Source organism: Parus major, chromosome 14 (genome assembly GCF_001522545.3).
Source record: "Parus major isolate Abel chromosome 14, Parus_major1.1, whole genome shotgun sequence".
Lineage (NCBI taxonomy): Eukaryota > Metazoa > Chordata > Aves > Passeriformes > Paridae > Parus > Parus major.
In genome coordinates, this window is record NC_031783.1 from 605,025 (window position 1) to 627,650 (window position 22,626).

General features: G+C 54.6%; 1 protein-coding gene across 1 annotated transcript; it reads right to left on the reverse strand.

Moving 5' to 3' along the window:
- Positions 1-393: 393 nt before the first annotated feature.
- On the reverse strand, positions 394-22,324 carry NTN3 (netrin 3). The gene is made up of 6 exons (XM_033517979.1): positions 21,212-22,324; positions 14,805-14,993; positions 9,025-9,174; positions 8,047-8,100; positions 1,197-1,271; positions 394-943 (listed from the first exon to the last, which is right to left on the reverse strand). The coding sequence occupies exons 1-6, from the start codon at positions 22,311-22,313 to the stop codon at positions 615-617; spliced, it is 1,899 nt and encodes a 632-aa protein (XP_033373870.1). The 5' UTR covers positions 22,314-22,324; the 3' UTR covers positions 394-614.
- Positions 22,325-22,626: the final 302 nt, after the last annotated feature.

Here is a 22,626-nt window from a genome sequence, read left to right on the forward strand (position 1 = left end):
CAGGTCTTGTAAAAGTTCATTTGTCCTTCCTGGTGGAGCTCCTGGGGCTGGACACTCTGCAGCACTGGACAATTTCCACTCAGCCTGCCTGTACATTGGAATGAGGGAAAGAAGACTCTGACCTCCTGTTCCTCCTGGGCAAGGAGAAAGGCAGAGAGAGGTCTGGAAGCAGCACATTTTCAGAGTGAGGAAGAATCTGATAGATTGATGGTAGATGCTGGAGAAGGGAGAGCTGTCAACTGAGATATCAGCGCTGGGCAGGAGACAACTGTGTTAAAGGGAATATAAAAGTCTTGAAAATGAGCTCCAGAATGCCCTGAGCAGGACACCAATCCCCTTCAAACTCCTTCAGATGACAGGCAACCACAAGACCTTGCTCCACTTTGCTCCTCATTAAAGGTTTGTCATTACTGCATTATGTTTAATGCACACTCAAAGGGCTGACACACACACCCACCCGTGCACACGCACACAACAGGAAACCATTGCCAAAATATACACTATAGACAAAGAGTCCGTTCACACTATATATATGTACAGAGTCTGTGGGTGCAGTCTGGCAGCACCCAGCTGGGCTGAGGCTGGGCATGGGGGACAGGGTGGGTGCAAACCCCTCAGGGCTTCACACACTTGCCCTTCTTCTCCCGCCGCTGCAGTTTCCGAAGACGGCGTGTCCAGGCATCCCGCCACTGGATGACCAGGCTGTTCTTGTCAGCCATCAGTCCGGGCCGGTCAGTGGAATTTTCGCTGATCCCCATGACCAAGTACTTCTTGCTGATCTGGATTTTGGGGCACTTGCAGGACAGGTCTTTCAGGTGGATCCACAAGAAGTTGTCACCGCGCTTGACCCGCTCGTCACGGCACTTGTAGACAGAGAGGATGTTGATGGTGAACTTGGCCCAGTTGGCCACCGTCTCCATCTCAAGGATGTTCACCTGGACCACTGAGGGAAAAAAGGGGAAGCATAGTGATGCTTTGCTTTGCTCCCCAAAGGAAGGTTGGGGACAGGAACTGCCCTTCCCCAGCAGCCCCACCTGCCTCATCCATTGCAACTTTGGGAGGGCTGATTTGGGGACCCCTCTCCGTATGGAGCGTCCCCCACCCCCTGGATGCCTTCATCTGCTCCACCCACAGCCAGCCCACATCTGCCTCTGGGGAAAAGCCCAGGGTGGCTCAGAGAGGTTGAAGGTCCTTACCATAGTCCTTCTTGCAGTACTTCTTCATGTTAATCTTGTAGTTTCCCTTGGCTGGTTTGCAGTAGGAGTCACAGTCTGCAGCAGAAGAACAGTGGGTTGAGCACTAAGTGGCTTGAGGCACGTGGGGACTCATCCCACCACAGGGGAGGAGGGAGTGGGGTGGAGGGGACAGCAGCAAGACCCAGCCTGGCAGAAGTACTTGACTCCTCCTGAGTCAGGGCCTGAGCACTGCTGGGGATGAGGGTCTGCTGAGTTCAGCTGCTCCCCTGGCACCTCACAAGGGCTGGGAGCTCAAAGATCAGCACAAATGTCTGATACCACATCAAGGAAGAGGAACCAAGTGGCCTTGGGTGCACTGAGCAGACTGTCACTTGTGGTGACAATGTCCTGCAGGATAAGTCAGCACAGGGGTGCTGGAGGAAGCCTGAGGACTCCTTCCAGACACAGAACAGGATGGATGGGAGGAATGCAGGTGAGGTGATAGTGGCCTCCATGGAGGGCTCGCAGGGGCCATGGCCAAGGAGAGTCAATACAACATCTGTGACCCTGCAGTGCTGGGTAATGTGGGAAAAGGGGATTTGGCATCAATCCCACAATCAGCCCCACAGGGGGCAGATCCAAAGGCAGGTCTGACACCACACCAAGGGGGTCGTGATCCTCAGAGTGATTCAGCTCTCAGGGCCAGTGGTGGGAAGCACTCTCAGGGGACAGCCCCTCCAGGGACCTGTGCCTCATAGGTTCCCAGAAGTGGGAAAGGGGACTCAGGCTGTGAGAAGGCGGCAGGTGAGGGAAGTGGCTCTGCTCTACTACATCATTCCTGCTGCCCAGGCATCCCCTGCTCAGGCTGCTCCAAATGAGCTGGGGAGGCCACCAGGCTGTCCTCCACCACCCTGCTGTTCCCCAAGGCTCCTGTCCTCCAGGAAGCTTTTTTCTGTGCATTTCTAAAGCCCCCAGATTTGCATCTCAAGCAGAGGGAGGGGAGGGAATGCCTCTTTCCTTCTCCCCAAAGCCTTTGATCCCAACAATTGCCCGAAGCAGCCCCGTTCTCCTCCTTTCTTTCCCCTGCCGTCTTCCTTTGAACATCTCAATTTGTCTCTTTCCAAATGGCATGTTTTTTTCTGAGCCCATCTTTCTTCTTTTCTCTGCCTTTTGCAGGTTCTCCCTCTGGCTTGGCCCCGCAGCCCAGGACAGAGCCAGCAGCCTCTAAAGTTGTCTTTGTTTGTGGGTTGCCACAGTGATCACTGGGGATAGAGGCGAAGCTCTGGGGGAAGACGGGGAATAACAGAACCCTGTGCCAAGGGGAGGAATGAGGAAAGAAAGAAGCCCAGAAGCACAAACTCACCCTGAGCCCTGTTGTTTTCCTCTCTGCCCAGCTCCTTTATATCTGGGACTTCATGCCACCTGTTCCAAATTTGTCAGTGACAGAAGCAGTGCAGCGTGAAGCTAATTCTTGGCAGAGGGGGATGAGCTCTGATTCCCAGTTCAGCCCCCCATGCTGCCACACTGCCCCTCTGCCTGGGCTGGCAGAGATGCCTTGGCCCTGCTGCCTTCCCTGAAGCAGCTGTGATGGCTACAGAGGGGGCTCAGGGCCTCTCTATAAGGGGGCTGGCTGCTGAGCGTGCTGGAGTGCTTGCTGGTGGCACTGAAGGTGCCCTCACCCACTGTATCCCTGGGATATGCTACAGCTTCAGCCTGAACCTTGTTGCATCCCCTGGGATTTGCTACAGCCCCAGCTTCAGCCTGCTGTGTTCTCTGGGATACAGCACAGCCCATCCCAGACCCTGCTGGTCCCCTGAGACAGGCCACAGGCCCACCTCGACACAGCGCTCTGTCCCTTCCTGCTCCATCAAAGGGACGCTAAAGAGAGCCTCCCATCTTATTTTGGGGAACGCCTGTCAGGACAGGAGACCTTTTACTCCCCAGGCAAAGGGGCACAGAAACCCTCCTGCACCTGGCATTGCCACAGGCCTTCCCATGGACAGCGGGTGCTGTGGGGGAGGAGGGTGGCATGGCCTGGGTGCTCAGCTGGAGCACGGGCTGGGCTGATGGCTGCTGGGGTGGTGGAGTGTAGGGTGCTGTGTGGTGGGAGCAGGCTGTGGGGCAGCCTCAGCTAACCTGCCACCCCCTTCCCTTGGCAATGGGGATGAAAGAAAAGCAGAAAGAAATCCTGTAACTGCCCTGGGTTGCTGCTCATGATTAGCAACATAACACTGTGATTCAAAGGAGCCAGAAAATGGTGTTGGTAATTAACAATTTAGGATTAGTTTGGGGATTTTTTTAACCACATCTTTGTGCTGAGGAACAATCCTCAAATGTAAAATCAATTCCTGCTCCAGTTATCTAAGAAACTTGGGAAGAAAAAGAAAGTCCAAATAACTGGAGGCATTTGTGTTCCTTGGCCCCAGGCACGTGGCCTCCTCCATCACTGGGTGTGGTGGAAAGTGGCAAGGGATGTCAGGGCAGATAGATCCTGCCTGCACTCCCCAGACTGCCTCTCCCTGAGCAGCCTGTCCTGTTCCTGCAGGGTTTTGCCATGGGACAGCTCTGCTTGGGATCTCATCCCCCAAGTCCTGATCACAACACAGCTGTGGACCATGGTTCCATCCTTCCAAGTGAACTGGGATGCTTTGTGCCAGATGGGGGCTGCTCCACATACAGGGACATGGCTTTACACATTCTGTGGGGCAGTGGGGAGAAGAGCAGCTTTAGCTGCTGTGTCTGTGCAGCTGGATGGGGCAACCAAGACCCACAGAAGGGCTGGGGGTCAGCAGAGACCTCACACAGCCCATGTCATAAAAGTGCACCCACAAATCCCGAAATGCTTCTGCACCTCCAGGATATGCTACAGCCCCATCCCTGACACTGCTGCATGCCTGGGACAAGTTACAGAGCAATCTCTGAGACTGAGACTTCACTGGGATGAGTTACAACCCCCCATCCCTGACACTGCTGCATCCCTGGGATTCACTACAGCCCCATCCCAGGCACAAATGTATCCTTGGGACATGCTACAGCCCCAGCTCTAACACTGCCATATCTCAGGAGATGCTACAGGTGCAGACTGGTAGGAGGCAGCTGATAACCAGAGCCACTGGCCTGGTGTGGGCAGGCTCCTCCTGTGGGGGAGAGTGTGTTTGAGAGGTGGCAGGTTTGCACATCTGGTTTACTTCTCCTCTCCTTGAAAAAAAAGCAATATTTTGTTTTAAGAGATGTAACTTAATTAGGTGCTATGGCTGCAAATCTTTTACTGCTTACTTTGAATTCCCTTAAAGCCCTGTTTTGCGCTCCATGAGTTTTGTTAATTCTGCTAAGAGGGAACATGGATTTTATTTTTTTCCACTACGTGGAAAATATTTCAAGATAATAGTAATAAAAATTATGAGAAGTGGACCCAGGACGTTTCATCACCAAGCCAGTCAGTTGCTCAGGCACAGACTTCAAAGCTAGACCTCAAAGGCTTTGGAAGATTGGAAAGGCATGACAAAGCTGGGGAAAGTGATGCAGATGATGGCAGTGTCAGTGAAAAGCCTGGACACACCCCAGGACTGAACCCCAGCACAGAGAAGGATGGGGAGAGGGCAGGAAGCCCAGCACCTGAGCATGGCAGCCCTGAACAATGTCCCCCTGTTCCTGCAGCCAGCACCTGCTGCCAGAGGCAGAGTGGGAGGTTTTGGGGAAATGGGGGGAGAAGGGGCTTGGGAGGCAGCCTGAGGTGCTGAGGGCCCCTTGGGGAGTGCCCTGCTCAGGGATAGCTGGGGCTCCTGGAGCAGAAGGATGTAAGCAGAGGGGCATCAGGGAGCAGACAGGGTGAGAGCAGAAACAATCACTGTTGGCAGCCCTGCTTGCAGGACACACACACCAGGTAACCCTGGCAGCGTCAGCCAGGGCAGCATCACCCCCCTCACTCTGATCACCCCCAGCAAAGGGAGCATCAGAACCCCCACTAGGTCCCCTGATCCTCTAGTGGCACACACTCTGGGCACAGGCAGCTACTTTGCATTAAGGATATTTGAGCTAGAAGCCAGAAATCTTAAACCAACAAATCCACAGATAAACTGGAGGCAGTTTGAGGCAGATCTGCTCTGCTAAAACTGAGCAAACAACACAGGTCTCCGCCAGTGCTATTTATTTTTGCACAGCTGAATGGCTCAGACATCATTGTGAAACTGTTCCTATTTATAAAGCACTGGAGGGGAGTCACCTTGATTAACTGCTCCATGCAGCACTCTCTGTTGGCAACAAAACCGGCCAGATCTCTCATTCCCATTTTTTTCCTTTTCCCAAAGCCTGATATTCCCAGCTCCCTCCTCACAGCTGGCAGGGTGGGCAGGGCAGGCAGGAGCAGAGGGGAGGGTGATTTGCCCTATCCCACGCAGCTCCCTGCATCACTTTGGTACCACATCTTCCCATCGGGCAGGATGTGCACCCCAAGTCTCAGGTCTCCTCCTCTGCCACAGTGAGGAGTGAAACCTGCCAGATCCAGGCAAGGCTGCTCCTCACTGTCCTGAAAACACCCCCTCTTTTCCAGAGCCTCTAGGGACAGGGCTGTGAGGGCTCAGCAGTGCCCATAGGTGCTGGGTGGGGTGTCAGGCTGTGCAGAGGTCCCAGGGTCTGCACTACTCCTTGGGGTGCACGTGTGCTAAGCCAGCAGCACTCTGCAAGGAGCTACAGGTTCCTCCTGTGCATCTCCCAACTCCATCCCCATCCACACACTTTACTTCTGCCAAAGGAACACAGAATCATTAGGGTTGGAAAAGGCCTCCAAGATCATCGAGTCCAACCTTGAACCAAATACCACCATGACCACTAAACCACATTGCAAAGTGCCACATCTTGCTTTTTGAACACTTTCAGTGATGGCGACTCCACCACTGCCCTGGGCAGCCTGGTTCACTGCCTGACAACCCTTGCAGGGAATAAATTTTCCCTGATGTCAACCCAAACCTCCCCTGACACAACTTGAGGTTTCCTCTTGTTTTATGCCTTGTTCCTTGGGAGCAGAGCCCTACCTTCCCCTGGCTGCACCCTCATGTCAGGAGTTGTGGAAAGAGTAGCTTTCCTCCAAGCTGAGCCCCTCCAGCTCCTTCAGCAATTCCTCATCAGACTTGTGCTCCAGACCCTTCCCCAAATTCTTTCCCATCTCTAGACATGCTCCAGCCTCTCAGTGTCTGCCTTGTTGTGAGGGGCCAAAAATTCCATCTCTTTGACACACCTCATCTCTGGCTCTCCTGTTGCCAGCGAGCTCATGCACAGGGTTGCAGCAGCCATCCTGGAAAACGTTTCCAGAGGGCTGGAGAGCACATCCCAGGCACACACCAGGCTGGGAAGAGGCTGTTGGAATTTTCCACAGCCAAGTCAAGGTAGCCATGGTAAGGGGAGCTGAGGAGATGGATACAAACAGGGCACTGGCTCTCCAAGAAGGGTGTAGGCTTCTTTGGGATAGATGCACCCCAAACAGGGCACAGGAAAGCTGCTCATTAAATATGGGTTTGGGGAGCTGGAGGGGCCCCTGCTGTCTTCACAGGAGCATATGCCAAGGGATGGAGTGGAGGATTGTTCAGGATGCCTATTCCACCACAGTGGAATGCAGGGGACGACCAGGCTGTTGGGGACAGCAGCAAGAGGGGTGAAGGGAGGGAAGGGGCTGCTTCTTTCTTAGCTTCTCCTATCCTACCTGGCTTGGAACCCCTACAGGGGGATAGACTTGGGATGGCTGGGAACAGCCACACTGCAGTGTTGAGGGGACTGTGGAAAGAAGAGGGGAGGGAGGAAAGCCCTGCCACAGCCCTCTTTACCCTGCTGGGTACATCCTGCAGCACTGGAGGCTGAGCATGGTGGCACTGGATCCAGGGGCTGGCACAGCACTGCTTGGTGCTACTGGGATGGACCATGACACAGTGGGAGCACAGAGTACTTGAGTGGGACCTTGGTCCCTGGCCAAGCTGGAAGAAGGACCCTAATCCATCAGTGCAGGGAGCATCCACACACCCTCCCAGCAGTGCCCAGCCCCAGCCAAGCCTCTGCAGAAACACAAGTGAACCTGCAGCTTGCACTGAGATGCCAACCTTACCACTCCAGTCTGGGGAACGAGGGCAGCTCTTGAGGAGCTCTGAGGACCATGGCAGCCATGCCTCCCTCACCTGTCCAAGGCCTGCAGTCTGTCAATGTAGCTGTCACCTCTCTCTGGGTGACCACAGCAGTTGCACTGGGCCCTCCATGGTCCCATCACCCATGGTCCCATCACACTGCACAGCCAGGACAAGCAGCTCATACCCAGACCTTTCACTCCTCCAGACCTGGATGAGGTGACCACCGTGTCACCCATGTCCCAGGGGAGACCCAGCAGTCTGTGTCCCAACACAGGAGCCCCGGAGCCTGCCTGAGACCTGCCAGACCCCCACTGTCCCAGCATCTCCCAGGGAGATGGGGTCCTGCAGAGGCCAAGGACACTGAAGAGGAACCTCTTGCACTGGTGCTGATAAAAGGAGGTTAAACAAAGCCAGCTCCCAAGCACCCACTGGTGCCAGATACCACAACCCCTGCCTTAACCTGCCAAAGGATGGCAAGGCCCCAGTGGGCTGCATCACTGTTCTCCTCCTTGGAGGAGATGGAGAACGCCTTTCCCAAAAAAGTCCATCCATCTTAGTCAGTTCCTTTCCAGAAATACAGGAGATTTTAAATCTTAGTCACATCTTTTACAAAATTTTTTTACCATTAATTTTTTGCCAAATGATTTGGTAGAGCTCAGCCCTCCCCCATGCTGTGCTAGGAAGAGGGAAGGTGGGATCTGCCCCCAGATCTCTGGGCAGGGCTGGGGCCATGGACTTGGCCAGGGACATGGAGCACTTACCTGCGGGTGCCTCTGTGCTGGTGACCAGGGAGGTGGGGTTGATGGCAGGAATCTCTGGAAAAGAAAGGGAGAGGTATCTTAAGGATGAGATCCTCAGCTCTGGAGGTGACAACTGGGAGAAAGCCTTCTGAAAATGGGCCACAAGGAGATTTTGTTGGTCACAAATGAGAGATGATGGGATGAATCTGACCTGACCATTGCAGTCCATTGAACAGACCCAGAGATGCACAGACTGAATTCAGTAAACTGGGCCAGGCTGCAATTCTTCAGTCCCCAAGAACCCTAAGTAGTTGTGTGAGGTTGTGTGCTCCAGGGATGGATGCTCCCCAAGTGCCCAGCTCATCTGAACTCAGTTTGGACATCAGTTGAGTGCTTGGCTATCTCAGCATGCTTCAGGCTGCCCAGCACAGGGGTAAATGTGTGAAAAGATAACACTTTCTCAGGACTATTGGCAGCAAAATCTGGAGCAATTTCTTTCCTAAATTCAAATTTGGGGAAGAACAGAGAGAGAGGAGCCAGCTCCACCCGTCACCCACACTGCCACTGCTCCAGCAGCCCAGCAAATGCTGCAGGGTGGGAAGTTGTTCCTCTACCACTTGGGTCAAATTCAAACCCACTGTGACAATAAACACAGTTTTATGCTGATTCTGGCCTTGCCTGAGTGACTGCACTCAGGGCTCAGCTGGGTGAGGAGGGCAGGTGCTGTACCAAGGATGGGACCCAGCAGAGCTGTTTCAGCAAGCTGACCCAAGGGGCCATCCAGAGCCTCCAGTGCTGTGGCAGGTGAAACCCAGGTCACCCCAGGAAGTGATCAGAGAGTCCTACTTGACCACTTCCTGAAGAACATCCATAAGGACAGACAGCCTCTTGTCTGAGCCTCCCACCCACCATAAACCATCAAAGGTGAGTGGGGGACAAGGGACATCCCCTAGTGCCTGTGGGGGTCCCCGAGTGCAGGGCAAGGTGTGGGGCACTCACTGATGCAGGGGGCCACTGGCGAGCGGCTCTGCTGGTAGCCCTTGGCGCAGCGGTTGCAGGTGAGGCCGGTGACGCCGTCCTTGCAGGGACACTGCCCCGTGGTCTGGTTGCAGGTCTTGCCGGCCGCACCGACGGGGTGGCAGTCGCAAGCTGAGCGGGAGAGAGAGAAATGATTATGTGAGAGGGGAGGTACAACACAAACCCCAATGTGCAGCCCCAAAGAGGTGAAGAGAAGCACCACTTCCATAGCACCACTGGAAATCAGCTGGTGGGACTGGCACAGCACAGACCCAGCTAGACCCACAGGTCTGGACCAAGCATGGCCCCACATGTGCTGTGAGCTCTAGGCAGGAGGGCAAGTGGACAAAGAGGTTGGCCAGGGTACAGCCTTGCTGACAGGGATGCTCAGGATGAGCACCTGGAGCCTCTGCAATTCCCACGGGGGCCTGCAGCCACCAGCTGTCATTTGAGATCTTCCCCCACCTCAACTCCGGGGAGATGTTCCTGTCACCGCAGTAAAAAACATTTTCTCCACTTGCTCCCCTACTTCCAAGCTTTCCACTCCATGGAGATGAACCAACAGTGAGATTTTACACAAAACTTGACTGTGTCTTGGTTTTAGAATGAAGCAGGTTTTCTCAATGTTTCCCAAGCTCATAAGCCTCAATACCCCTCCTGACTCCTGGAGACCCTGGGCAAAGGTTGATCCCACATCTTTCTACCACAGTCTCTCTAAGGACAAGCCCCACCTGAGGTGGGTGAAGTTGTCTTTGCTCTCAGAAGAATGTTCCATCACATCACACTGGATGATGGACCCACTGAGGATTGTCTACATGGAGGGATGTGGGAAAGAGATGCTTGTTCAGGAGAGGACCTTCCCATCCGCTTTCTTGGAGCGGGGCTGGCTATGAGCTGGGGGTTATCTTGGCCTCCATCAGTGTAAGAGTTGAACGTGATTTCAAAGCAAAACAAAAACATCTCCCCCACCCGCCCCCACAGCCCCCTGATGTTAACGTTTCCCTAATTTTCACCAGATGGGATTGGTGGGAGCACCATGGCACTTGAGCCCCCCTCCTGCACAGCCAGAAACCAGAGTGAGCAGCCTCTAATGGGGACCAGATGCTCCATCCTTATCAGATCTTGGCTAGACTGGAAGCGGACATCTTTCTGACAGGGATATTTTGGGGGCTCAGCTGTGATAACAAATGGCAGCGAGCAAGGGAGTCTTGGCATGACACAGGGCTGTTGGAAACATGGGGCCTTTCTTGGGCCCCAGCAGTCTGTTCCTGGTGTAAAGTTTATGGACAGACACAAATCTCAGCTCAATCAGGATCCAGTTCATCTAAGCTGATCTCTCTCCATGCAGTGGAAGGCAGATTTCAGTGACTCTGGATGTTTTACCCAGATCAGTAATTAAGGCACCTTTTCTCATCTTAAGTGCACAACCAATCAGTGTCATTAGGGTACAAGCTTGGTCTCTGCCAGACCAATCTCTGTCACTAGCCCTGCCATAGTGGGATTTCCCACAGTCCCACAAAAATACATTGTTCCTTCCTGCTCCCAGGGGAAGAGCATCCCAGGCAAGAGTGCTTACCCTGATGGATCCTGCATTGCAGCATGGTCCATCCCACCACTGCGGCTGTGGCATCTCTGTCCTTCCTTATCCTGAAATAACCTGTGGAGGGATCTGGCTCAGGGAGCCTATCCCAGCCCCAGGGAAGACAGGGCTGGGGGCACAGTGCAGCTCTGCACTGCTGCCCACACACTGAGCCCTGCTTCTCCCAGCCTCTGGCTGCCAGGATCTGGCCCATGGAGTTTGAATGGTGGATTAAGTCACTAGCTTGGAGCTTAACTCATCAAGCTGTGCTTGCCAGAAAGCATGTCTTGCACCTCATATTGAGGGTATTTTTGCATCTTGAGGCTTAGCTGCTACTGCTTCACCAGTTTTCACTGTAGAAAGCTCACAGCTTACGTCTTTGTTTAAATTACTGGGATTAATGCACAGCCATCCTTTATTTGACTTTTCAATTACCGCCATTGAATTAATCCTGTAGCTTGCTCTGCCTTTTCCATCCTCCCAGCTTTTCTGTCCCGCAGGGTCCAGCAGTGATGCTGGCAGTGGGAGGGAAGCACTGCCTGCTCATTGGCAGGTGAGGGCTCTGCTCACATAGACACAACCTGCAGCCAGTATTTTTGTGCCTATTTCAAGGATGCTGCATCCCAGCAGAGACAAACCATGGTTGAAGAGTTATTTAGTAGCATGTGCTGGTGTTTGTTTAAATAAGATGTAGTAGTTCCTGGCCGCTGGGTTAGTGATTTGCCTCCTGAATATTAACTGAGCCATCTGCAGCCTGGTCTAGTGGAAGGTGTCCCTACCCATGGCAGAGACTTGGAACCAGATGATCTTCAACGTCCCTTCCAACCCAAACCAGTCTGTGATTCTATGAGCATCTGCCTTCATTGTAATGCTCAGTCTCTGCCCTGGGCCAGCACTGTGGTAGGAGCAAAAACCTTTGTTCAAATTCACAGCAGACTGTTCCATGCCTGCTCTAAACATCCACTGTCAGGATCCTTACCTTGCCTTTTTCTTGCAGGAGTGTAGATACCCGAGATGCAGGTATGGAACACATCTTTGAAAAAAACAAGTCCAAATTACCTTGTCACATCTCTGTATACTTATATGCCTCTCTGAGAGCACCAGCTCTCCACTGCCAACACCTGGGACCTTGCTCCTCCTCTAAGCAGCTCCCAATCCCAGCAGATCCACCCCTAGATAAGGGAGGGGTAGAAATGCTTTTTCTTTTACTGAAGGAGCAGCAGCCAAAGAAGCAGAAACATCTTATCAACTCTGTTCCCTGAGGGAGAGTCAGGAACTGGCTCCCCAGACCCAGGGTACCACCTTTGCTGCCAGATCCTCCTCAACATATGCACCGTGGCAGGGGTCGGCCCTGTGCACATGTTCATCTGGCTCAGCTGAGCTTTGCAGCGCTTCCAAAGCACAGGCAAACCCTGCCAGCCCTCCGGGAGCAGCATCCCCTGCCCAGACTGGCAGAGTGGCTGTGGCTTGGCACAGGGACAGAGGCTTATCTGCAAGTGGAGACCTGTCCCACTCCTCTGCTCCTCCCACAGCCCAGGCATCACTGGCTGCCATTTGTCCTGAGCTGCAGCATCTGTGCTCACCCCATCCCATCAACTCCTGGGCATCCTGGGATGCTTTGCCCTCCCTGACCCCTCCAGAGGATCCACCTTGGACCAGATATACTTTCCATCACTGTAATGCTGCACAGTTCCTCCCCTATGGAGGTGGTGGAGCAAGACTTGCACTGACAAATGGTGAGCACAGGCAGGTGGGAGCAGCCAGGCCCCCTCTGCCTCCCATCAACTCTGCAAGGAGAGGGACTTGAGCCACAGCCAGGTAGGAAACACTGCAACCTGCAGAAGCTCTGCTCCCACAAACCCATGCTATACTCAGTAATCCTCCCTGGTCCCAGCAAAATCCAGCTTGCTTTATTAGCTTTTTTGGCTTTTTTTTTGGCATTTTTTCTATTATTGCTCTTTGGTAAGTGTTCTCTTTCCCATCTGGAGTAGAAACTGATCCCCCCAATGCCCAGGGAAGTGGTGCTGGGGCCCCATGGGAGGTGAATGCCTGCAGGATGTCCACTTTGCTTGGGATTGTATCAGTTTTGGAGCAAAAGTAGAAAGAGCTGGTCATAGAATTACAGAATATCCCAAGCTAGAAGGGGCCAAATATGATCACTGAATCCAACTCCTGGCCCTGCACAGACACCCCAACAATCCCACCCTGGGCATCCCTGGCAGCGCTGTCCAAACACTCCTGGAGCTCTGGCAGCCTCGGGGCTGTGCCCATTCCCTGGGGAGCCTGGGCAGTGCCAGCACCTCTGGGGGAAGAACCTTTCCCTGAGATCCAACCTGACCCTCCCTAATCCAAAGAAAAGCAGAAACTGTTCCTTGGGGAGGGCTGGGAGATGAGGTGCTGCCTGCAGGAGATGAAGGGTGAGGTGGAGGCAGCGGAGCCACCCTGGTGCCTCTCAAGTGTTGGGGGAGAGCTGGGGCTGCCTGCCAGTCCTCAGCACTCGACAGAATCCTCGTGGAAAAGAGAATTCTGTTGCAGCTGCCCCAGTTTGGTGCTGCTGCTGCAGGAATTGGGGGCTGCTGCCATCCATCCCCTCCCGGGAATGGGACACAATCTGATATGCTCTGCCATAGACCATCAGGATGCATGCCTTGTCCTGCCTCCTCCTCTTCCTCTCTCCCAGTGTCTCCCTGTGTAACCCCAAGGATGCTGGCACCTGACACACCCCGTGCCAGAGGCTGCCGTGCCCACAGCCACAGCCGTGGCATGGCTTGGCCAAGGCCATGGGGTGGAAAGAGCTTGTGGTCCCTGAGAACATGGGCTGTGAGGGACACATGACAAGTCAGCTGCTTGGGTTGTTGAAAATGATTAGCTCAGTTTGCTAATGAACTGGCTGCAGGTAGGGCTCCTCCTGCTCAGCCCTGCTCCTGCTGTGCCACTGCCAAATGTGGGAAGTTTCTCCCTTCATCCATCCTCTGAAGCATTCCTGGAAGTAGCAAGGATGAGGACAGGCCACTGGCACAGCACAGGCAATGGAGGCATTTCCTTTATTATATCCCAACCTGAATGAGCCAGACCTCCAACAGTACTAATGTGCCTGACAAAGGAACCTCAAAAGTCAAATCCTTCAATTCAGGTCCATGGCCACAAAGTTAATGGTCCAAAACCAGCTCCAGTAATTCCTGCAGGAACAGGAATTACTCATAAACACATGAGCATCATGTTCTTGCAGCTCTGAAGGGGCCCAGGGCCCATGCGGCTGCAAAATGCATTGGAGAGAGATCTGAGAGGGACAGTGTGCTCCTTCCAGGAGGGACTCACAATCAAAGACAGAAAAACAGGGATCAGGGATCAATTCTCAGCCTCTAAACAGCCATGGCCAACTTCCTGCCCATCTGATGTTCCAGTCTGGATCTCAACAGTCCTTAGAGACAGGCAGGGTGTTTTTTTATCTCAAATTCTTTGGTGAAACTATTGTTTTGAAAAAGATCTAGAGACAGGCTGAGCAGGGAGATGGAAGAGGAACCAGACAAGCTTGGCCAGGAGTTAAGAGGAGTGGTACAGATTCCATGATGTTTGGCACAGGCTAGGGACCTTGAGAGGTCAAGCTGCAGTTTGAGGGCTTGGAGCCAGTGTGGCTCAAGGACAGTTACCAGGAGCCACAGTGCTCAGCATCTCCCCAAAAACAGGTCCCAAAAGCCATCCCATAGCTGAAAAACACAATGTGGGGCCTGGCCCCACAGTCCACCTGGGAGATGCGACTTCCACCAGCATCCCCAGCTCTCCTGAGCAGGGAGCCCATGCTCCAAGCATGTCTATATCCCAGACAACATCCCTATCAGAGATTGGTTTCCAGAACATTTAGTCACATCTCCTTCAGCACCTCCTCAGCATCTCTCCAAACACCGACCAATGGAGATGGTAACACACCAGAACCCTCCTAGGCTCCTGGCAACCTCCTCTCTCCCTTCCTGTAATCCTCCTCCACCTCGGGTTGATGCTGGGCTCAAAGTGCTACCCCTGCCTGGTGCCCTTGGGGTGGTAGAAATGATCAGGGTGGTGGTGGCTGGAGCTGACCTGCGGCTGCCAAAGTGAGCAGAAGGACATCCCAAGGATGGGCAGGGAGACAAAGGAGATGGAGAGAGATTCTGTCACTCATCTGCTCCCATGGAGACCCCCAGCTTACCTTTGCAGGCTTTGCGGTCGGTGATGGCCTTGCTGAGGTCGCGGTAGAAGCCCTCCTTGCAGTAGTGGCAGTGCCTGCCCGCTGTGTTGTGCCGGCAGTTGAGGCACACCCCGCCGCTCTTGCGCCCCGACAGCTTGAACAGCTCCATGTTGAAGCGGCAGCGCCGCGCGTGCAGGTTGCAGTTGCAGGCTGCGAGGGAAGGGGAGATGATGAGGGCTGAAGGTGAAACTCAGGACCCTCCTGGTGGGCCGGAGCTGCCCTTGCATCCCCCACTGCAATGGGAGGTTGTGCTGGGATTGGGATGGACACAGCACAGCACGGGTCATCCCAACGTGCCATCCAGATGTGCAGCATGCACCACCCTGTGGGGCTGGTGCCATGAGGTCAGGGCAGAAGAGAAAGGACATGTGTAGGAACTGGCACCACTCGGCTGAAGGCAAGCAAGTGTGGGATGGAGGGCTGCAGCTGGAGGGTTTGGCAGTGCCATCTGGGAACTTGCAGCCCCACTGTCCCCGCTGTCCCTTCCCTGGTAGCTGTTTCTGGTGACAGAGCCCACCCAGCCTTCCAGCAGGACCACCCACCTCATACCAGGCTGTGTGACAGCCCTCCCCTGGAACTCTTCATATTTATGGCTCTATCTTGTGTGCACGAGTCACACATGCAGAGAAACCCACACAGCAGCCCCTGTGTTCTCACATCCCTGTGTGTGCATGCAGGAACATGCGCAAGCACACGTGCATGCAAACACAGGCATGCACATGTGTGCACACAGACAGGCACCAAAATACCCCCAGAGCCATGCATGTACCCCCAGACAGGCACGCACAGAAACATCTGCACACCCTTACGTGTGCACACACAAATTAGTCCCGGGAAGCACACATCCCTCCTGGCCAATTCCATGCGTGCGAGATAAAAAGGCAAAGCGCTGCCCATTCCAGCTTAACACTCTTGCAAAAAGATAATGGGAACAAGATTTCCTTCGGCAAAAGGTGGTGCCCCCAGCCCTGGCCCCCTCCCCGTGCTGGTAAATTGAGGTTGGGTGAGAGCTTTTCCAGGCGTACTGTGAAATTCATTAACGTGTCAGCCCAGATTTAACTGCCTGGGCCTGGCCTGGTGGCCGTGTGAAGCTGCCTCCCCACAGCCAGCAGCGCCAGTGGGAGCTTCACCCCACACAGATCAAAAGCTGCTTTGCCTGCCCTGGTGCTCCAGCCATGGGCATGCTGCAGGGAGAAAGAAACCGTAAAAAAGAGTTTTTTGGAGGCTCGAGTTGAGCAGGTTAGTGCCAGCACACTCAAACCTCAGCTACCCCCAGAGCTCCCCCGAGTTATGAGATTAGTGAGAAATCACATGGCAGGCATCAAAATAACACCCATTGTAGCTGTAGGTACCTTCAGGGGCTTGTTCCTTTTGAGCTATTTTCTTTTTTCCTGGTGACAGTGGAAAATAGGGACTTTTAAGGCAAATTCTGGGTTGTGCTGTGTGGAGGGAAAGCATCAAATACTGCCCAAGGCCCCAGGTAGCTCAGGATGCTGTTGGACTAGGGATGTTGACATTCAAACAGGCTTTGCCAGAGCTGAGAGACACAGTGAAGTATCTCGACAGTCAGGGTGCTCTTGCAGTCTCCAGGTAATGGGACAGGGACAAGATATGGTGGTTTTTGCTACAGAACTGTGGCAAAGGAGCAATTTTGGGAGGAGAGAAGCCTTGTTTTCCCCTTGCAGCATGGAAAGGCAAGTGGGGTCATCCCTAAAGGCAGTTCTGTGTCCCTCTTGGAATGCCTCTGTTATCCTCTGGGGAAGGAGAGGGGCTGGCAGCCCATAGGAGAGGGGATGGGCAGTGGAGGAGAGCTGTTGGGTAAATGATTCGCTGCCCTCGACACAGGTCTCTCTCTGCCTCCAGTTTAATTGGTGAGAGAGTAACTTGGCAGAACCTTTTCCTGGCATCATTGACCCTGGCACGTCCTCATCTACCCCAGGGCCACCTATCCCTTGGAACATGCTGCAGACCCTCTGGTCCTCCCAGGAGCTGGGTCTGGGGAAGAAACCTCCCCTGGCAGCCCAGCATCATCCTCTCTCCCTGAGGCAGTGGTGCTGCCTGCTCTGGGCCAGTGTCCCTGACAACCAAGCTGGGATTCCAGAGCCAAGAGGGGGATCTGGCTGGGCTTGGCCACCCTGCATTGGGTGGCTGTCTCCACTCAGGGACAGGGTCACACCAGCACGTATGGCAATCCCCTCACCCCCTGGCGCAGCCATCCGGAGCTAATTGGGGCAGACAAGTCCCCCTCTTACCCAGCTAAATACTCTCACTGTTCCTCAGTACTGAGGCAGTTGTAAGCTCTGTCTGTCTCCTGTTAATCACTAATTAAAGGCTTGAATGTTCCCTGCTGTTTGGGGTATTAATAAGAATTTAATTGCACAGTTTGGGGCTAATTACCTGGTAGCTCACTTCCGCCCTTGTACAGTATGCCCAATTAAACAATCATATGATCAATTAAACAATCACAAGATCTAATAATTTGCAATAATAGACTAATTAAGCGTTGACACCTTGCAATGGAGCAATCTTTTGTCTCCCCTTTGATGGTGTTTTGAACCCCTTCCCAGGCCCTGGCCACCCCAAAACCTCTCCTCCTCCAGGCAGCTGCAGATGTAGGAGCCTGGAATGACAGCACGAGGGGCTTTGGGACAGAGTCCTGGCAGTGCCATGCACCGAGGCACACGTGGGACAGGCAGTGGAGCCCGCAGGGCAGGAGCGAGCCTCACCGCCCCTACAAGCTCCCTGGGAATAGTGAGGGAAGGCAGCCGGATCAGCGAAACCCTAGAGCAGCTGCTGCTGCCAGCCCGCAGCGGATTTGAGCTACGCCCCTGCTTTGGCTGGAGGAGAGTCTGTCTGGGACACGGGGCAGGATGAGGCTGCACTCTCGGTTCCATGGTAGCCGAGACCAGAATAGCCCCTTTCCTCTCAAGCACGCTGTCCCTCCATCCTGGGGAAGGTGTTGGGAGAGAAGGGCTCACTCTGCTGCTGCCAAGAAGCAGGAGGAGAAGCAAGAGGGGCTGCGAGGGACAAGGCTGAGGCACTGCAGCCCCATCCCGGGAGGCGCAGCACTCGGGATGCTCAGCCAGGTGTAAATCTCTGCCGGGGCGGCTGCCTTCCCCTGCACTCCAGATCCGCTGCGATACTGCACTGTGCCCAGGAAGGGGTGGCCGCTTGCCCATCTCCCAAAGCCATCGCCTTCCCCCTGCTCTTCCCAGGAAAGGACCATGGCTGGTGCTGCTAGGAACTCATTGGTTTCCACTACTCCTACCGGGGAGCAGGTGCAGAGAACCCTGTCAGGGGAACTCCCAAGGGAAGGGGAAAGTGTACAGGAAGGGGCACAGGGCACAAGGGAATTATATGTGATCCTCCAAATCCCACCACCGCTCCGGGGACTGGTGTTTTCAGACACCGACATCCCGATTGGATCACCACATCCCCCCCGAGCAGCCTGCGAGGTTTTCCCAGGAGAGCGCCGCCCCTTCCCCTCCGAGGCCCCGGATCAAAGCAAGCCCCGTGCATTATCCTGGTGCTCCGGAGAGTGCTCCTGCGGCAGCGGCTACAAAGGGAACAAGGGCTCCCGCATCACCAGCGAGTGCATCAATTACTTCCAGTGGCTGCGTCGTGCTAATCCGCTTCCCCTCCTTCCCCGGGCCGGGTGTTTGGGGGCCGGGCTGCTCCCAGCAGCTCGTGGGTGCGGGCTGAAACCGACAGCAGTGGTGGGGAGGAGATGTAAATCGGCAGAGGTAAAGATGGGGGGTTCCCAGGATTCTGGCAATCCTGCTGGGATTATCCTTCACACAGCCTGTCCCAGGGGGATACATGGGTGGGGACACGTCCCTCTTCCCTGCCCTGGACACAGCAGAGGACACACAGAACATCCCAGTTCTGGCAGGACAAGCTCCCTGCGGGACATCCAGCCCCTATGGTGTGTCAGGAGAGCCTCCCGTGCCTGTGGACCGATGGTCTCCAACTAGCAGGCACGGGGCCATGCACTGTGCGGCACAAAGCTGGCATCGTGCTCTCTTGCCAAGCCAGCAGCTTGCCAAATCCACTGTCACTGTCCTGGCTGCGACAGCCCCAAACCTCCCTGCTCTTCAAACTCACGCTGACTCCCTCAACATTGCATCACAGTGATGTCCCCATGAACGCCACAGTCACCTTGTGGCAGCCGTGGTCGGGTCGTGCCCTGTGCCAATGCTCAGACCTCAGGTTGTACTTGGCTGTTTCACCTGTGCATTTCCCAGAGGCAAAAATTCTGGTGGAACAACAAATGTTTGTTCTCACCTCATGATGCATGGATGAATGTCCCAGCATCGTGCCACGCATCAATTTATCCCCGTGGTGGGGCAGGCAGAGACTCCCACTCACTGGACTGAGACAAGCCCCCATGCAGAGTGGGGGGAGCACATGGCCAAGAGCTGACAGAGACAAATTCTCCATGCTGGGGAACACAGAGCCAAGAGCTGACTTATTCCCACATGACCTGAAGCTGTACCAGCCCCAGGGATCCATTCTCACCCCCTTTCAGGGCGCTGCGATCCCCCACCCTGCCCCTGGGCTGTCACTGAATTGCCAAACTCTTGCATCCACCCACTCTGCTCCTCTTCCTTCCCACTCCCCAGCCACGCCTGACATCCACACCACGAGCCAGCATCACTCCTGTCTGACCACAGGACAGTGTCCGAAACCCCGCAGCCCCCAGGCTGGGCAAAGGCAACTTCCCGGGCAGCCTCTCCTTTTAATTGGTGCTAATTGCTGCGTCTGTTCCTGCTGGCTGGGGAGATGTCATTGTTGAAAGGCACAGAGGGGAAGGCTCGGGGAGCTAATCCAGCTTTCAGCCGCTAAGCCCTTCGAAGGGATGGAGAAGCTCTTTCAGGTCCCTTCAGAGAGGGTACAAAGCCCGAGAGGGAAAAGGGAGAAAGAAGGGGAGCGAATCAACAGGAAAAAACTACTTTCACACGCAGCTCGGGGAAGGGTCTTTGTGTGCGGGGCTGTCGGGGGGGTTGAAGGGATGGCGCTGCGGCCCCGCCTCCTCTTCCATCCCTCGTTTATCTTTTCAGCTCCATCTGCCAAAAGGGTGACGCAGCTGGGGGCAGGATGCTCAGAGCAAGGGACCCTCACCCCGCCCTGGACGAGATGGACAGAAAACCTGCAGATGCTACTCAAAAATGAGCCTCCTCTGGTTTAACCCCTTTTGTGCCGGCAGAGCTCCCTCCACTGCTGTTGTGCTGCTTTACTGGAGGACACGGCAGTGAGGTAGGTGCAGAGGGGGCAGCCAGTGGGGTGAGGTCCTCCTTGTGTCCTGGGGGTTTCCATGGCCTCACACACCTGCTGGAGGCCTCCCCTGCCTTACCTGCAGCAGCCCTGTGAGGGTGCAAAGTGGAAGGTTTTTTTTCTGAGCCCCAAAACTCATCTTTCTGAAACAAGTGGAAAAGCACAAGGGCTGACACATTCCCACAGGGCATGAGGTGGCTTAAAGAATCAGCTCCAGCACTTGTTTTGAATCCACTGCCTTTTTAGCCATTCTTAGAAGAAATCTGCTGTAACATGTATATATTGAAGTGGACAGCTGGGTTCTCAACAAGACATCGATCACAAATACTAACAAGTCCCTCTGACTTCTGGCACATCCACTGAGCCTTTCAGAGGCTGATTAATGGTACAGCCTTCCCTTGTCGCCATCCTCCCACCACCCCCTGAGACCTGGGCTCCTGTCCAGGAGGAACGAAAGGCTGTTCCTCCCTCTCCCAGACCTTCACAAGACTCTGGCATCCCCCAACCCCATTCCAAACCAGAACAAAAAGCAAAAGTCTCCACCAAAATCCCATAAGTATTCACAAGTAGGACAGCCAACTAATATCAATTTGGTATTTTGGTGACAATATTTTTCACTTGGGGAAACCTTTGCAAGGACAGACAAGCTAAAATCACCACACAGAATGAACACAAAGGATAAAATTTTGAATTGGGAACCTCAGCCTCTGCCAAGTTTTTCGGCCTGCTCCCTGTCCCCAAGCACATCTCACAGGGAACTGCTATGATTTCCCCTCTGGCCCATAGACAGCTGGTATGCTACCCCAGGGAAACAATCCCAGACAGGCATCCCGTGCTGAGGTCTGCTGACTGGCTGGAAGACATTAGTGATTTTTGGGAAGGTTTTGGTGCTTTGGCTCATGGTGGAACTACTGCATCTCTTAGAGGACACCTGCAGCAGAGACAGGGTAGATGGTTGAGCCTTTCCCAATCCTCCAGCACAGGGGATGCTCCCCAGCATCTCTGGACAAGCACACTTCATCGCTTTGGCTCAGCACCCATCACTGTTTTAGCGTTTCAGCCCCGGAAAACAAAAATGTTTAAAAATGCCTTACCCAGACACTCGTTGGCCTCACGGGCACTGGCCCGCTGCCAGGGCCGGTCGTAGTGGAAGGGCTTGCAGCGGTCGCACTCGGGTCCCTCTGTGTTGTGCTTGCAGTCGCACACCAGCTTCTGCTCCTTGTCCTTAACGCAGCGTGCTGCGTGCCCGTTGCACTTGCAGCGCCCGCCGACCTGCAGCTCCCCCACGGCGTAGTAGTAGGGAGTGGAGCCCGTGCCCCCCTCCTCCTCGCCCGTGTCCCGGCTGCCCAGATCACGGAAGAGATGTGGGCGGCTGAAGACCACGCGGATGTCGGTGGCCGTCACCCAGTCCTGCAGCACGGGCGAGTTGTCGAAGTCGTGGGCGGTGGGGCGGCCGTCCAGGGTGCTGAAGGCGATGAGGCCGCCGGAGAGGGGCCGCACGTCGGTGTGCGAGTCGGTGCACACCGCCTCCTGCTCGTTCTGCTTCGTGATGGCGGCGCGGCTCGGCTTGTTGTACATCTTGCGGCACTGCGTGGAGTAGAACTGGAAAGGCACCCAGGTCTTGCCGTAGTCCATAGACTTGAGGATGGCAGTGGACTCGGGCCGGGGCGAGCAGAACTGGAGGCTGACATAGACTACCTCAAACTTCTTGCCAAGGGAGAGGGTGAGGGTGACATTCTGGGGTGAATGGTGGAGGGTTTCCGAGCGCCAACAGGTCATGTTGGAGGCAGTGTTGAGGTCAGTCAGGTAGGCGGGTGGGTGGGCTCGGCGGGGGTCTGAGGCGTTGCAGTGCCGTGTCGGGGGCTTCCCACATGTGCTGGAGGCTTGAACCTCTTTCCCAAAGGCAGCATTGACAAATTCAGGGATGCAGCGTCGAGGAGCACCATTCTCATCATAGCAAGGGTCTGGGGGAGTCTGCTGGGCCACAAAGGGGTTCACTGTCTGGGACAGACCCAGCATGGCAGTGGTGAGGAGCAGACGCAGGAGCTGCAGGACCTCCATCCTTCTGGGGAGAGGGAAGTGGCTCCTCCCTGGAGGAAGAACAAGAGTGAGTCGCACCAGCAGTGTCATGGCCAAGGCACCACCCATGTTGGGAGGGCTGGTAAGGGATGGGAAACTCTGCCATGTCTGGTGCATCACCTGTACCCATCTTCCCACCCTATATCCACTGATGCAGTATCCTGGGAGCAGGGCAGGGAGGCAAATTACCTCATATTGCCTCATCCACACCAATCCCTCTCTGCTCATCAGCAGGACTGAAATACCACAGAAATGGGAAAATGGCCTGAGCTTTGGAAGGAAGAGGTTGAAATCAGGGTACAGCCCTTCAAGAGCCCTGGCCTCTTACAAACTGTCCTGTGGTGATAGGAATGTTCCTGCCTGCCAGCAGGCACAAGCTGTCACACACAGTTCAGAGACCTTTGTCACTGCATGGCTGACAAGAGCTGGT